The 17,379-nt window shown below is 38.8% G+C and overlaps 1 protein-coding gene across 1 annotated transcript; it reads left to right on the forward strand.

Annotated features, from left to right (window-relative positions):
- Window positions 1-770: 770 nt before the first annotated feature.
- On the forward strand, window positions 771-16,576 carry LOC111576974 (activin receptor type-2B-like). The gene is made up of 11 exons (XM_023282993.3): window positions 771-1,244; window positions 3,173-3,380; window positions 6,571-6,686; window positions 8,100-8,251; window positions 8,409-8,552; window positions 9,126-9,269; window positions 10,117-10,265; window positions 10,470-10,584; window positions 12,179-12,317; window positions 12,574-12,704; window positions 12,994-16,576. The coding sequence occupies exons 1-11, from the start codon at window positions 1,193-1,195 to the stop codon at window positions 13,186-13,188; spliced, it is 1,545 nt and encodes a 514-aa protein (XP_023138761.1). The 5' UTR covers window positions 771-1,192; the 3' UTR covers window positions 13,189-16,576.
- The last annotated feature ends 803 nt before the right edge of the window (window positions 16,577-17,379 follow it).

Genomic DNA, 17,379 nt, shown 5'->3' on the forward strand with positions numbered 1-17,379 from the left:
TCTCAGTTTGCGCTGGATATATTTTAAATTCAACACAGTGTGATGGTGTAATGAGTAATTAGAAGGGATACATTTTATCGTGTAAAGCCAAATTAGGTCAGCTATTTTTAGCACTGCCACTTATGCATAAAAGATCATTCAGTTCGAAAAAAAACCCTCATATTTCAACATATTGCTTATGGGGCTGCAAAGGAGTATTTGTCACATTGAAGTAGACGACAGTGCCGTGGTATATTACATAAAGAGGAATACCAGCGTATGCATTTAGAGCATCAGTATTCAGTAGTCTTTCTATCAGTATAACATTAAAATGTGACGATCCTTCCCACATCGGTTTAAAATTATGGGTTCGATCGCAGTTACAATATGAATTATCTGAATTATCGGCACTACGTAATGTTTTTATTTTTAAAAGGCAATTATAGGCTATTGCATTTTACCTATAACTAAAAATACCATTTAAACCTGAGGCTAAATGATAAAATACGTAAAGTAGGGTACACCACAATATCCTAGCAGAGACCACAGAAAGTGCAAGTGTTAGAGTCTGTTGCTTGGAGTCGGGAAAAATACCCGCGTGGAAAACCCACAACCTGCTCTAGCACTCTTATTTCATCTGATATGTGCGTAAAATGCGTTAATAGTCGCCACGAAGCTGGAATAAAGTCATTTCAGGCGTGTATCCGCGGTGTCGTGTTAAGGTCACTCGCTGGCTGCCTGAATTCCCCTCTTTGTGTTTACACATCCGGGTTTCCCTGTTTGCAGCCCATTCCCCATTTAGAAGCCATTTTGGACACAGATCAGTAACATGCATGTAAACCCCGACCGACCTCCCGACGCAGCGGTGCTACTATTCAAGTGAATAACCTCAAAAAAAGAGCGCTGAGCTTTCGTCTCGAACGTTGTAGCGGCTTCACATTACGGCTTTTTTGGGATTCACTTCGAAATGCTGCACGTATTATTGGACTAAGAGCCCCGGCAAGTCAGTTAATCGCTCCTATCTTTTCTTGCAACATTGTTGCAGCGTCGCGGCTATTGACACGCGCTGTGGTGCTGGTGCTGGTGGTTAGGCTGCCGGAGGGACCGCAGGCCTGTGGTCGGTTTGATCCTGGACTGATGTTTCGGACAAGCTGAGTTTTAATGTTCGCGACGGAAAGCGGGGGAAATCTCTGTCCTGTATTTCAAACGGAACATGTCTTTTTCATGGCTGACTTGTTCACTTCTTCTGGGAACTTTATGCGCAGGTAAGCTCGGTATTTGCAACAGTTTTGGTCGAGTCGTTTCTGTGTGTATTTGTCTGCCTTTAAATCCGAGCCCTCGTTTGCTAGTTGGTTGAACTTTGTTGGCAGTGCTCGGCTAATGTAGTCCGGCTGGGCTTTTAGTCTCCTTGCCGTTATCAGTCACATTTTATCACTACAATTGAGAATTCGTAAAGAAGTGACTGTTATGATTGTCATTATTAGGTAGTATCTTACGCGGGAAAAAATAATCAAAATATGTGTCCATATTTAAAACTGTTGCGTCCCCTAGCTTCATCAACAGTGGCAGGAATAGAAGGCAGCAGCTGCATCAACATCCTGAAACCTTAGAGGATACATCTCCAGTCCTGTTTGTGGTAACAGCCTCAACAGGAACCTTTGGAACACACTAGCCCTGGAAGGATTTTTTTTTTTTTAAATAAATCAATAGAATTGGATTGGAAGAGACATCAGCTGCTGTGTGAAGTCAGGTCTTTATCGTGAATTGAGGTTACTGTTACACCAAAGCCTTGCTACCACGTGAAATTGAGCATGAGGGTTGTTTTTCTTTTGTTTGGCTTTTTTTTTTTCTTGGCAACCCAAATGGCAAGTGTATGTTGGCCCAGACATAGTAATACACTTTTCTCCTAGCTCCACTCTACTATGACTGAATAGATTTAAAAACAAGCAAAAAAAACCCAAACCCAAAAATATCCTCTTTGGGTTTTTTTTCTTCTTCACGAACTGCAATAAAAATTTGATTGGGCCACAGCTGTGTGATAAATAGCGCTATGGCTGATGCCTTTATGGTTTATAGATTAGGGCTCGGAGTGTACAGTTAGCTGCTTCTCCACAATTCATGTTATTGTGGTGTAAAGGCTCAGTAAGTGACAGAGGGAGGGGGGTTGGGGAATGATCTTGTAGTAAAAGTCCTCCCGGATCATGTGACCACAGATATCAGAAATGCCATCTCGGCTCAGTGGAGCATAGAGCATCACTGCTGTGTGTGTGTGTTTTAATCCTTACTACCTTTCTTTTTCCCACCCTTTATTATGAGCATCATATTTGGTCATTGCATGCATCCCGGTATCCTATAATGAAGTCCATTGTACGGTGCTGGACTACTAAATGTATCTCTGTGTGTGTGTGTGTGTGTGTGTGTGTGTGTGTGTGTGTGTGTGTGTGTGTGTGTGTGTGTGTGTGTGTGTGTGTGTAATGGGTTGGTGGGGGTAAAACTGGGGGATGGGCAGCCTCCTATAGGCAGGGATTTAAAGAGACAGACACTATTTTTCTCTGTGAACAAAGATTAGACATGAATGTCCAAACCATATTGTGAATGACCTGCACGGCATGTTATCTTCCTTAGCATTCATCACAGATATTTCTTCTGTGCTGACTGTGGTTAACATTAAATCCAATTAAAGAAATAATAAAACATTTAAAGAATACAGCACACAGAGATTGACAGCTATTGTTACATTTCAGCTTAGTTAGACAAAGTGTTCCCCATTAAAGCTTGTAAAGAAAAAAAGGTTTTATCTGTCTTTTCCAGATGTGTCTCAAGAAAGATATGAGTGTCTATCTATACCGGTGTGTGCATGCTGTATTTCTTAACTACAGCAGGGTATATCGTTGTTATATAGCTGATTAAATTCTCTAATTTTTCCCTTCCTTTTTACCTTTCACTCTGAGACGATCTTTTAATTAATAGTATTCTGCTGAAATAGTGTTCAGTAAGAATTTCTTAGCCAGAGGAACTCCCTTCACTACATAGAGCTCCCAAACTTGGCTTGGTGCCGGAGTGATGATAGCGGTTCTGCTCAGAGATGTTTCTTCATGGCACAGAACGGATCCTGCACCATATGTCAGTGCTTCCGCTGTTGAGTTTCAATTCATTACTATGTGAGCTGACTGAGGCCTTCTGTCCATCTCAGGGTACAGTCTTGGCGAAGCAGAGACCCGGGAGTGTGTGTACTACAATGATAACTGGCGTACGGAGAGGACCAACCAGAGTGGCTTCGAGCGCTGCGAGGGGGAGAAAGACAAGCGACTGCACTGTTATGCCTCCTGGCTCAACTCCTCAGGGACCATCAAGCTGGTGAAGAAAGGCTGCTGGCTGGACGACTTCAACTGCTATGACAGGTCTGGTCACTGAGTGAGAGCATTTCCACCGTGCATTTATATTTATATTTTATGTATCTGGCTTGTACCCAGAGGGACTGGCACTGAGGACAACAGGAACATCTGCCTCAGTATCCACATGTAGCTCAGTGCGTCCTTTTTTTTTTTTGGCTTGTCTCGCACTTTCAAGGACAGAGATGAAAGTTTTGATGCTGAAGCAATTTGTCAATTAACCATTCCACTGAACATATGACAAAAATTTGCTGATTGTAGCTTCTCAAATGTGAAAATATGCAGCTTTTCTTTTTTCACTACACACAAAAAGAAATATATTTTTAGCTTTAACCACATGACTTAATAAAACAAACATTTTAAAGATATCTCATACTCTGGGAATATTTAAAGGGCATATTTTGAATTAATCATTAGATCAATGAATCTGGAAAATCATATATCACAAAACCTTAAATCAACTAAATTTGACAAAAAAAGAGATGTAGGATACCTTACCAGATTACCAGATTTTCATATTCTTTTTGAAAAGAATATGAAAATGTATCCCATTTTCATATTTGTTTATAAAACTTATTTGTGGGCTTCATCTCCAATATAAATCTCAGTACATATTACATAAGTTGACAATGATACTATTTACAATCCACTGAGATTGTAAATAGACTACTGGGTGCATGAAACTCTCAGAGCCCATGATATATTCAGAAATACATATTCAACTTTCAGTCAGCTTTTTCTGTTTGGTCAGTCAACAAAATCATAGAGTATTTAGTTTACAATGATATAAATCACAGTTCTGAAAATATACAATGTATGTGAGGAAAGTGACACCGGCAAATATTTAGCAAGTCAATTCCAAAAGTAGGGATTTGTGTTGAGGTAATACTCTACAACCAGCACAGCTCCTAATTATTTCTGCAAATAGCCAGATAGCCTGCATCAACAGTGCAGCGTACAGCTCAGTAACCACAGTCTGATGATGGCAGATAGACATGGTGACACCAGGTCACTCAGGATTCTGCAAGCCAGGAGGAGAATTTTAAACTAGTATTTATCAGCAGTCAGTGTAAGGTTGTGTGACACAATCAAACTTTCCAGTTGTTAATATTCTAGCCACAGCACTTTGAATAGGCTGTACACCTCAAGGCCCATGAAGGGAAGCTGGATTATAGCGAACCTTAATAATCAGTCCTAGATTACACATCTGTGTGTGTACAAAATGTGTTTTGTAATATTTAATGTTCTTTTCTATTATTGATTTATAGCTAGTAGTGATGTTGATGTGTACTTCTTGTGAGCTGTTATTTTGAGTTAAAGTGTGGAAATTGGAGAATTATTAGCTTGTGACTCCGTTAAACATAAACCAGGTTTTTAAAAAACTTCACTAGAGTGTATACAACTTGTAGGTTTGGGTGCAGCTTCAAAGGTGTTGACAGTTTCAAAAGTAATTAATTCAGCCTGAGCTGTTGGGTGAAATTGAAGCCATAGAGGGAATATAATGAAACCTGGAAAAATACATTTGTTGCTCATGAATTTTATCTGAGTGTAAAGCTCCATAAAATAGTTGTAGTGAATGAAGTGCTAGATGAGAGATTTCTCACCTGCTCCTTGACAAAGTCACGTTGATTAAGGGTGGCATCTACAGCTGCACATAGGCTTCGAAAATCTGTGAATCCTCTGAATTTAGACCATTTACTGACTTAGTAGGATGAAATGTTGTTAGTAAAAATTAGACATTGATCATCAATCTACTAAGTATTCTTTAAAATGCAGTCTTTATCGGCTCATACATTGACACCAGTACCAGTATCCAAATCCAGGGCATGCAGCGGGTAAAGTTTCTAGACAACAGATTGGACAAGTATTAATTTAGAGCTGCAGCTATCGATTATTTTAGTAATCCAGTATTCTATTGATTATTCTGCCGATTAATCGAGTAATCGGATTCTGCGCTTGGCATGCACGTTACAGCATCAAAAGCGGAAGTGACGGTGCTGTGCAACAGAAATAACCATCCTGGCGGAACACAGGTGGACATCTGCGGTGTATTGTACATATATAGTATAGTGCAGGGGTATTTAACTAAAGCCATGCGAACCCCACATGTATTTAGTAGGAGATGTTGAAATTGCATGAATATGTTTTTATGTTTGGTCTGTTAAACTGCTGGTACTGCAGCTGATAGAACACAAATAAGAAAATGGATTAGTTTATTAGTATTTATTACAGAATATTCAATCAATAACATTAGTTTCGCTTTGATTTGGCTACAAATTAAAGTGATTTCTTTCAATATGAGACAGTGTCAAACCTACAGGCACTTCAATACAATATCATGTTAGAATATATGAAGTTTGATAGTTTTATTGTGCAGCTGTCTGTTAGAAATAATCAGCTGCATTAATCAGTCAAATAAATACATTAACACACATTTAACAGTTTTCTTACAGAATTCCTAACTTACATAATTTCCAGTCGCAGCTTTTAGTGCTGTCATGCATTATACTATTCCTCATTGTTCTCCATTACAACAACCTGTTGACTGAAGTAACTGCACGCGATCAGTTTTATTTTGTGTGGTAAACAAGTCAAATGAAGTGTTAAACATTCCTGTTTGTGTGACGAGTTTGAAGCAGAAAATCTGAGTTAACAAAGAAAGTTGATAACCAAATTCATACCTGTTAACGCTGGCTGAGGTTTTAGTTTTTGTCAACTCTAACAAAGAAAGCCTAACTATGTTAAACTGCCTTTGTAGTTCAGCCTCTAATTTGCTAAATGCCGTAAACACTAGAAAAACTGCACCGGTTAAAATAGAAGCGTCCGGTCAAATTTAAAATCCCCTTATAATTGATTGATTATAGGTCCAGATCCGTATAGGATGAAATCTGGGTCTGGACTCAGACTGAGGTCTGCCAGTTAGTGACCTGGGGTCCAGTATGTAGTGGATTAAATGAAGCCTTGATTCAGAGAATTTTGCCTCAAGGAATTTTAGTAATCGAGTTACTCGAATAACTCCAGGAATTATTTCTGCCCTATATTAGTTGCAAGCTAAAAGACGATAAAAAGACTCGTGTCTACTTGGTTAGTAAAGTCTAGATAACAAAAAGCGTCTTTTGAAAAAGGGTCTTATTTTGAGATCTGGTTTGGGCATTCTGTTATCAGAACAACAATGTGAGTATGTCATACATTGTTTCAGGCAAGAGTGTGTCTCCATGGAGGAAAACCCTCAGGTCTTCTTCTGCTGCTGCGAGGGCAACTACTGCAATGAACGATTCACCCACCTTCCTGACATGATTGGCAGTGGCAACCGAGGTGAGTGGCAAATACAGCCTATATATAGTACAACCAAAACATGCTTTTCTCCTTTGAATAGTGGGAGTGGAGCTGTCCTGTGCATGTGTAGGTAAAACATCATGAGTGTGGTACAGATGTGATCAGTTACACAGCTACTGGATTCATACGTTGATATCAAATGTTCATTTTTGAAATTCCTTGTTAGCTTGATGTGTAGAAGAGACAGCCATTAAATGTTAAACCGAAACTGTTGTTTTAACATTAACAAATGACTGAACATAGGAGGTGTTATTGAATTTGGCAGATGTTGCAATTAGATGTTTACTGAATGTGAAAGTATATTTCTTGTCACCATTATTGGCACTCAGAAGATTTAAGTGCATTATCTAGAATATCTTTATTGAAACAGCTTTGGTCCATAGACACACGTGCTTGTGCAGAACAGCAAAAGTTGAAAGAATAATCAATTTCAAAACAACAGCTATTGCAACTGAAACACTGCTGTGACACTAGTTTCGGAAGCCTTTCAATCAGTTTGAAAATTAATTGATACGCAGTATTATTGTGAAGTTCGCTACACATGTAATGGTCAAGTACCATTCTGGATGCTGGGGAGAGGAAAATAAATGTGAAAAATCTTCAGAGGTTGGTGCAAACTGTGGGAACAACTGCCACATAACACATCTAAAGTGCTTAGGGCTGACCTGGAACAACCTTGCGTCATGGTTTCAATGCTTAACATACACTGCACACTAAACCAATAAGAGGTTTGTGGGCGAAGTCAAGGAGGCACCTATTGCTAAAAAAAAAAAACATTTAAAGGCATGACTGATCTTTGCAAAAAAAAAGTACAGAGACAAACTACAATCCCTCTGGGCAAATGTTGTGTGGACAGACATTTATGGCAATGCAAACCAGCAATTTGTTTATCGACAAAGAAATTAAGCATATGAATAAATAATCAAAATATTAAGGAAGGGTGGCTTTATTACTGTCCAGGTCACAATTTCTACTTGTTTTCTGAAATGACTACATGTACACTAAAAATTATGTTGTGAAATTGCTTTGGACATCTATTAAGTTATTCTAATGGCACAAATGCCTTACATTTTTATTGATTTCTGAGGATACGACAAATTCAGGGGGTTTCAGTAATGGATGCCAGAAGTGTACAATAGGATTATTTGACTAGTATGCATGCGGTATTGATTGTATCATTCAATATATTTATGTACATAGCTCAATACTGATTAATAGCCGACTATTAGGTGAAAGAAATCGAAGAACTTTAACCCTTGCCTGTTTGCTACATTTATCAAGACTCTATAATCACTCATTTGTCAGTCTAGGATGGAGGTTTGGCTTAGATAAAATCTAACCTCACATGTCAGAAAGCTGACGTGCTGTAATTATTCTGTTCTTCCTTGACAGTGAAAATTCGGCCTCCACCCCGAGTGCCGTCCCTGCTCAATGTGCTGGTGTACTCCCTGCTGCCACTCTGCGTGCTGTCCCTGGCCCTCGTTCTGGCCTTGTGGATGTACCGTCACCGCAAACCTCCCTATGGCCATGTAGACCTGATTGAGGTGAGAGAGACCATACTCAACTCTGACTTTCAATTTAAGCGGTCATCTGAGCAGTAGCAGTGTAGTGCTGACTAGTGGTAGCGGTGATCAGTTTTGTATTTTGTAAGTAGTGTTATACCTTTAGTAGTAGATAACTGTTCCATTTTTTGATATTCAGGATCCTGGACCAGCTCCTCCGTCCCCTTTGGTGGGACTGAAACCATTGCAGCTACTGGAAATCAAAGCTAGGGGGCGCTTTGGTTGTGTTTGGAAGGCCCAACTAATGAGCGAATATGTCGCTGTAAAGATCTTCCCTGTTCAGGTAATTAAGTCACACTAAATCAAGGCACTGTGCGGTTTCCTCTCACTCAATTTTCTGGAAAAGATGAATCCTGATTCTGAGGTTATTTCCAGACTCTTACTGTAACATACACTACTATACACTACTACCGTTCAAAAATGTGTTGTCACCCAGACAATTTCATGTTTTTCGTGAAAACTCACACTTTTATCATGTGTTAACAAAATTGGACAAGAGTTTTCTATCATCAGTTAGCCTTTCAACACCATTAGCTAACACAATGTAGCATTAGAACACAGAGGTGATGGTTGCTGGAAATTGGCCCCTGTACCCCTATGTAGATATTCCATTAAAAATCAGCTGTTTCCATCTAGAATAGTCATTAGCTACATTAACAATGTCTAGACTGAATTTCTGATTGATTTAATGCTGTCTTTATTGAAAAAAATGCTTTTCTTTCAAAATGAAGGACATTTCTAAGTGACCCCAAACCTTTGAACGGTAGTGTATAAGAATGGACGCCACTATTTTCCAAAGTGCACGTGAATATTAAATCACAAAAAGCTACACCTAACTCTGTGTTTGCGTTTGCAGGATAAGCAGTCATGGCAAAATGAGCGTGACATATTCATGACCCCAGGAATGAGACATGAAAACATCTTGCGTTACATTGCTGCAGAGAAGCATGGAACCAACCTGGAGACAGAGCTATGGCTTATTTCTGAGTTTCATGAGAGGGTGAGAACACAGCTACCCATATACAGTACATACACAGACCCACACATACCACCCCACAGCAAATTCATGGCAGGATATAGGGTTTCTATATATTGACCACAGTTGCTGGACATTTTCTAATATTGGCTGAGCCTTTTATTTACCGCAAAAAAGGGCACTACAGTTTTTATTAAAGAAAGGATTTTATCATATACGTCTGATATGCAGTTCCCAGTACATCTAAAAGCAGTAGAACCGGGCTGCTTTGATTTACACAATTGGGTTTTTAAGCATGTCACGTAAAAATAATTCGGTTTGCATTTGATGTCAAAAACTACAAAGTATTATTGTGTGTTTGCCTCAAATAATACTGTAACGATGAAACGCTTTTAGGCTGCCAGAACATCCTGCTTATTAATCACAGGATTAAGCACTAAGTGCCACAACCACAAACGTTGCATTATGTTTGTGTGATGATTTTCAAGGCTCGTCTTCATAGGGCCTTTTTATTCTTGGTAGTGACACAAATGTGTTTAGTTACAGTTGCCTCAGTGTGATTAGTGCATGCATAATCTCTTTTTAGGTCAACGTTTCTATGTGTATTTTTAATAGTTTGCGCTATGACGTATGTATTTGGGCTATTAGTATATTAGTAAATTGTCAAGGCTATTAAAACACCATTAGACTGGAAAATGGAAGTGAAATCTGTCCGTCCTCCTTGGTGGATCCAGCAACAGTTCTTTGGTTATGGTTGGATCTCTTTGACAATGACTAAGAGTAGAGCTTCTGAGGAATAGATTTAAAATTTGACTCTTGTGCAGATGTTAATCCTTGTTTTTTAATCTGTTGTGCGTTTGCGTGTGAGCAGGGCTCATTGACAGACCACCTGAAGGGTAACACTGTGACCTGGACTGAGCTGTGTCACATAGCAGAGACCATGTCTCGTGGCTTGGCCTACCTCCATGAAGACATTCCCAGCTACAAGGGAGAGGGGCCCAAACCCACTATTGCACACAGGTAGGAAAAACATAAACCATTCCTGGATTTGTGTTTAGGAAAACCTGAGGGTTATTATTGATTGTAAGTCAAACTTAAATTAGTACTACCTCCCTTTAGGTGTAATTTAGCAGTTTTACCCTGAAAGTCTGTGAACTAATTTGTGTGACTAAACATCTCTATAATTAGGGCTTTGTAATGACTGTTGTCAAATTCATTCCCCAGGGACTTTAAGAGTAAGAATGTGATGCTACGAGATGATTTAACTGCAGTCATTGGAGACTTTGGGCTCGCTGTACGATTTGAGCCAGGAAAACCTCCCGGAGATACTCATGGCCAGGTATGAAATAACTTTACAATGTTCTTTCAGTGTCTGCATTGACTCTCTCATGCAGGTGTTTAGAATTGTCACTTAAATGTCTTTGGCACTGACTGTAGGCATGCATAGTTCAAAAACATGCACGGAAAATGTACTTGTAATAGATGACAATTTATGCAGACAATTAGTGCATTCTGTTTTTATTAAATGTATTTGGATATTAAAAAGCTGTGTTGCATTGAATCAGTGTTTTTACAGTAAGCATGACCTAATAATAATGCACTATGGCCCTTCCTTATAGAAGGTGGAAGGGTAACTAAGATTAGCTTGGGGACTGCTGCTCTAAGCAGAACAAGCTAATATTGATGTTGTTTGATATTAAAGCATAGTTTGTTTTTTTTGCTACAACATACCACTATGTACATTAACTGTTAAGTTACCAGCAGAAACTGAGTTTCAAAATAGTTGAAAACCACATTTATTTTTTCAACAGTAGCATATTTGTACACCAACACGAGTCATTCCAGAATTGGAGGACATTTGGTCTTCAAATTTTTGAAAAATAAACCTCTTTTACAATTTTCGATGTTTAGCTAGCTGTTACTGCTGACCAAGCAGACAAACTTACTGATGGAAAAAAGTCAAAGAATTAGTCTTATGCTGATAATGTGCACAACAGGGTTGCATGAGGTAGAGTTAGACATTCAATCAAGGTTGACAATGTTATCAAAATATGAAAAATAGAAGAAGAGGACATAGCTTTGCTTTAACCATTCTCTGGGAAAACTGTTTGATGATGTTAATTCCAATGCGTCATGTCATTCACTGTTTTCTTCTTCTTCTACCAGCTAAAAAGGTTATGCTAACAGGGTTGTTGTGGGACACAAATTCCATGCATAATAATTATTATTTAAAATTAGGGCTGTCAAAATTAGCACGTTAACACAGATTAATCCAGCACCATGATTAATCAGATTACAAATTTTAACGCATCTGCAGCGCAGAGTGACTCAAAATCCCTGAAACAAGGCATTTCGGGCATTTTAAATTCAACATATTTTCTTTTTTTGATTTGGTCTCAGGACAAGTAAATTTACACAAAACTGCATGTTTTAGTATTTTGCACATGGATTATTTGAAATTTGATGAGTGGGGATGTAAAATGTCCTCCCAATTCTGGAATAACCCACATGCACATCCAGGGTTTCCTCTACATTCATTCAGCAGTGGTGGCCCGCTGCTGCTGAAATCTCAGCCACCGCTCCTTCATATTTCTTTTTTTTTTTTTTTTTTTAAATCGTCACAAATACTCCACCGCTGCTTGTCTTCACCTTCACAGCAGTCTTGCACTGTGTCGGATACTCACGAGTACTAAGGTAAACTACAGAGAACTATCTTGCTCAGTATCTACTCTTTGAGGGGTTAATACAACGTTAATTACTCACGAGAGCGTGGCCTTGAAAATGACGATATGTCAGGGAGCAGGGAGCCTGCCGCTGCTCCTGAAAAAAATCCTAGAGGAAACACTGACTTCCATGTGGTTTTAAAGGTAGTGCCCCTCCCCAAATGCTGTCTTGCATGCACTCATATAAACTTGAATCCATTGTCTGTCCAGGTGGGTACGAGGCGTTACATGGCTCCAGAGGTGCTGGAGGGAGCTATCAACTTTCAGCGAGACTCCTTCCTGAGGATAGACATGTATGCTATGGGCTTGGTGCTGTGGGAGCTGGTGTCCCGCTGCTCAGAGACAGACGGTGAGTCAAACAGTGCAGGAATGCTGCTTCACCCATAGGTGAAAGGTCACTTTGCTTCAGGATGGCCTAATAAACAAAGGATTACCTTTCCTTTTGTCTGGAGCTTGATCCAGTGTGCAGTTGATAAAGTTAATCTCTAAATACAATACGCTGATTTGGATTCTGCTTTGTCTTTTCAAAATAAAAATACTTCACTGTTTACTTGACTTGATTGTTGTGCACTTTCAACACTTTCAACTCTTTTGTCCCTCTTCAGTTACAGTTGGCGAGTACATGCTGCCATTTGAGGATGAAATAGGCCAGCATCCCTCCTTGGAAGATCTGCAGGATGTGGTTGTGCACAAGAAGATGCGTCCCGTCATTAAGGACTTGTGGCTCAAACATCCTGTGAGTAACAGTGAAAGAATAGCTACTGCAAATACCTCAGCAATACCAGGATGTTGTGCATCCTTTTTTCCAATGAATGAAGCTTGATCATTTGAGGTTAGAGTTCTCGGAATTAGTTTTTGTTGTTTCTGGAACGTTGTCAGCATGTAATATCTCGAATCAAGCCCCTGATAAAGTAAGAGATTTCTGTCATCCTGAATTAGTATCACTTAAAAGTTTACCCTTTAATAAAAATAAGAAAGTAAAACTAGAAATCTATCCTCTTCTAACATCTGGTTTATCGCTGCAGGGTCTAAGCCAGATGTGTGAGACCATTGAGGAATGCTGGGACCATGACGCAGAGGCACGACTGTCGGCAGGCTGCGTCGAGGAGCGTATCAGCCAGATCACCAGGACGATAGGCAGCACTACCTCAGACAGCCCCGTCTCCATTGTGACGTCTCTCATTAACGAGGACCTACCTCCCAAAGAGTCCAGCACCTGAACTGGTGACACCATCCCTCACCTGAGCTCCTGACTTTCATTTTTCAAATCCAAACTCAGCGGATCTCTGTGAATATTTAAACACATAAAAAAAAACAAAAAAACAACTAGCAACTTAAATGCAGCTGCTATTTTATCCCATACTGGTATTTTTTTCTGTTAAATGTTTTTTTCTATGTTTAAAGTCAGACCTTACTAACACATCCATCTGCTGTAGTTGAAGTAGTAATAAGCTATGCGTTGGGCACATCTGATAACACCCATGTGTCAAATCTTAAATGTCGCCATTACCTCATGTATTTCTTTTGTGTTGGTCTATTTTATTACCTCATGAGTTGTCATCTTTGTTGTTTTTCCTGTCGTGGTCATGATCGTCTGCGGCCAAATGAAATGAACCTTTGCTCCAAACCTCAGACGACGTGCTGCACACCTCGGAGGAACCGTTTTGAGACTGTTAGACAAAATATATACATCTTCCTCAGGGGTCGAAGCTTCTCGATTTTTAAACTCGGAGTGCGCTCTCTTATTTTAAACCTGTGAATTCCTCAGAACGAGAAAAGATCAAAAACATCGGAGCACAGCTGTTTTATCAGAAATGAGGGAGCTGAATGGGAGCTGAGCAGTTGTACTGGACATTTTGGACTTTCTGAAGATTTGGGACAAGCGTCTTGTCCCCGGGGAACTACCTCTCAGGTATCCAGTAGGCTTCTTTGGAACATTTTCTCTAAGTTGAGAGCCAAGCTATCCAGCTAGCTATCATGAACATATTCCTGGATTTTTTTGTTTTTTTCTCAAATTGTTGAAATACAGAGCTGCGCCTTTGCCAATGCCGGGGGCATTGACATATGCTGTCTGGAGTTGCAATGTTACACATTCTTAATTTTAATGGTCTGTGTGAATGCGTGTGTGTGAGAATTTGAAGACTAAATGTGTGATGGATAGAGAACATGTTTTTAAAGTAAGAACCACGGGCAGGTAGTTGGGGGTTTATCCTTGCAAGGGCCATACTTGAGTAAGCAACATGTCTGTTTTTAATTTCCTTGGGTGTTTGTTCAATAGACTCAGTTGGACACCAGTCCCCAGATACCTCAGTCACTGTATGTCATGCAAGGAGAGCTCAAATTGTTGCCTTTGTCCCAAATGCAATGCCATAGTTGTACCATAACATGAATACCATACATTGAATGTCCGTTATGCTGCTGTGACTATTCCAGGATACTCAAGGATTTGTAGATGTACATGTATTCTTTGTTAATATAATGCTAACATGTGATAACTATCCACGATATTATGAGGCTAATATTCTGTTTTTGTGTTTTTTCGACTGAGTAAGCCCTCACCTGCTTACTCCTCCAGACTGACCTCAGATATTCTGACAAGTACCTCAGGCTTTTTCTACATGTATATCAAGTTGTGTTATGTATTTTTATTGTGTTTTAGTAGTTGAGATATTTTATTGCTGGTTGGGCCTCTTGTCTGTGGAGATTTTTTAAATAGGGCCTGACTAGTTTTCATGGTGTTAATGCTCTACAAACCTAAAAGAAGATAGGCAGATTCTTGTAAATATGCGTGTACACACAGTTGCCGAACACTGATCTTTTTTTTTATTTTTAATGCAAATCAGGGCATTGCTGTTCTCAATTGACAGAAACACAAAGGGATTTCTTAGTTCCACATCTACATATTTAAATCATATTGACAACTAGCCCTGTGATTGTTTCCTTTTTTTCAGTAAGGTGGTTGTGTTACTGATTTCAGTGAATAATGGCATCAGTTCCTCTGCATCAGAAGTGTGGGTAACATTTGCATTAGAAAGCTTGGTATGTACACTGCCGTTCAAAAGTTTGGGGTCCCTTAGAAAGCAGTTTTTTCCAATGGAGATAGCATTAAATGAATCAGAAATACAGTCTAGACATTGTTAATATGGTAAATGACTATTCTAGCTGGAAACAGCTGATTTTTAATGGAATATCTCCATAGGGGTACAGAGGAACATTTCCAGCAACCATCACTCCTGTGTTCTAATGCTACATTGTGTTAGCTAATGGTGTTGAAAGGCTGATTGATGATTAGAAAATGCTTGTGCAATTATGTTAGCACATGAATAAAAATGTGAGTTTTCATGGAAACATGAAATTGTCTGGGTGACCCCAAACTTTTGAACAGTAGTGTATATTATCAAGAACACACACACAAAAAAAAAACCCTAACAGAAGTTTCTTATGGTTTGGTGCTGGGAAGCTTCTGTGATTTGCCACTTGTTTGAAATACCTGTTTGAGCAGTATTGCCTCAATATTAACCTGCTGATGTGATGGTCAGACCTGTTTTAGTGATAGTTTAGCCACGTTGGACGACACACAGGCTCTTATGTTTTGCTTCGATTAGTGCTGTGGAAAGATGGTGATTTTTAACAGTGGTCTGTAATGCTTGCTGATGTGCAGTTTTAGTAAAAAGGACATTTGGAAAAAAAAAAAAAACCTAAATCAATCAATACCGGACAATGTTTTCAGTGTTTAAAATCATCGTCTTTGTAACCACATGATTGATGATGCAGCACCATTAGGATTCATGAAAGCAGTGGCATGTTCATGATCCAAGGGTCCAGCAATATTAATTATACAGCAATAGTCATTTGAATATGATAGTTTGTCATTAAGCTCAGCTGTTACTTAGGTTTCTTCTGCAGATCAATAAAGTACATCTCATTACACCTGGATCATGTCCTTACGGTGGGGACACATGTTGAAGTCTCCTAATAGAAGAATGCTATGGGTTGAATTTTCGTGTGTAAGCTGAATGCCCCCCCCCTCCCCCCAGGTGCTTTCACGAATTGTGCCAGAAAAACAACAGTCATGTAGGAAAATCTGTCGTGATTGGTTGTTACCTCAAAATGCTGTCTTACACCCAGCTCTTCTGAACAGAAAAAAACCACTTACCTCATGCAGGACCTCGTTAGTAACACTAACATGGAGTCAGTCTCATCTTCAACAAAAAAAAGAAAAAGAAAAAAAATAAACTTATCAAATACTGTGTATATATTTACTTGACAAATGTAAAGGATTTCTTCCGTTTCATGTGTGGAACCTGTGAAAGCAAAATCCTTTTTAAAATTTTTTTATCATTTACAGTCGGCATATTGTTCATTACTCGTAGGTTGAATGGGTGTTTGACTGAATTGTATGACCTTCCCTGTTTATGTGAACTCTGTGTGTGAGAGTGTATGTGTGGCGGCAGGTGTGATGTTTTAAGTATGTTGGCTGGTTTCACTAAAACAGTATGAATGGTAACTTTATCTGTGGGTTGAAATGGTTAGAAATATAAACTAGATGAGAATACATCCATCTTTTTGTATATGAAAATAAAGACAAATCCTGATTAACCATGTAAATGGAATTCTTTGCATCTGCTTCACTGTGTTAAAGTCTAATGTGACATAATTTCAACATAATACTGAAAAAACCTGCTCATATTGTCAGTGTCAATGTTCTTTGGCTGTGTATGTACACTAGATGGCAGCAATGGTGACAGTAGTTTGGTTTTAATAATCCATTTGGAGCAATTCCCATTTTTAAAAAAAAGTATACCGAGTTTATGAGAACAATCATCCATCTTCACTGCCTGGATACGTAAAAAATTGAATCAGACTTATAGGCTAGCAGTATTTTTGATTGAGTATACTGCAGTTAGTTGTGATATTTTGTGTTTGGTCTGCACCACAATCATCACATTACATTTCATTTATTTATTTATTTATTTTTGGCAGACCATAAACAAATATTTCCATAGCATGCATGTTGGTGTAGTTAACAAAAATAACAAAACAACATAAAACAGAACCACTAGTGTGAAAAAAAAATAGAAGAAAAAAAACTTTTTATTAGGAGGAGTAAAGAAAGCAAGTAGGATGATTAAAATACAACTATATGTTCTATTCCATCTTGTGTCAAAAATAAATATACGGAAACAATGTAATCAATGTGCCAAACAGCAAACAGTAGTATCAGACAAGTCATCACCATTATCTTTAACATTAAATAAAATAACTTTGATAAACTCCATAATAACAAAACAGAAAGCAAAGGTGTAATGTAAACCAAAAGAACAAGTGCAGTAATACGGCTTTTTTTTTGTTATTAACTAATTTAACTCTTGAGAAGGAAGCTATTACAGTTAGGGATCATCGGCATTCGT

Source organism: Amphiprion ocellaris, chromosome 10 (genome assembly GCF_022539595.1).
Source record: "Amphiprion ocellaris isolate individual 3 ecotype Okinawa chromosome 10, ASM2253959v1, whole genome shotgun sequence".
Classification (NCBI taxonomy): Eukaryota; Metazoa; Chordata; class Actinopteri; family Pomacentridae; genus Amphiprion; species Amphiprion ocellaris.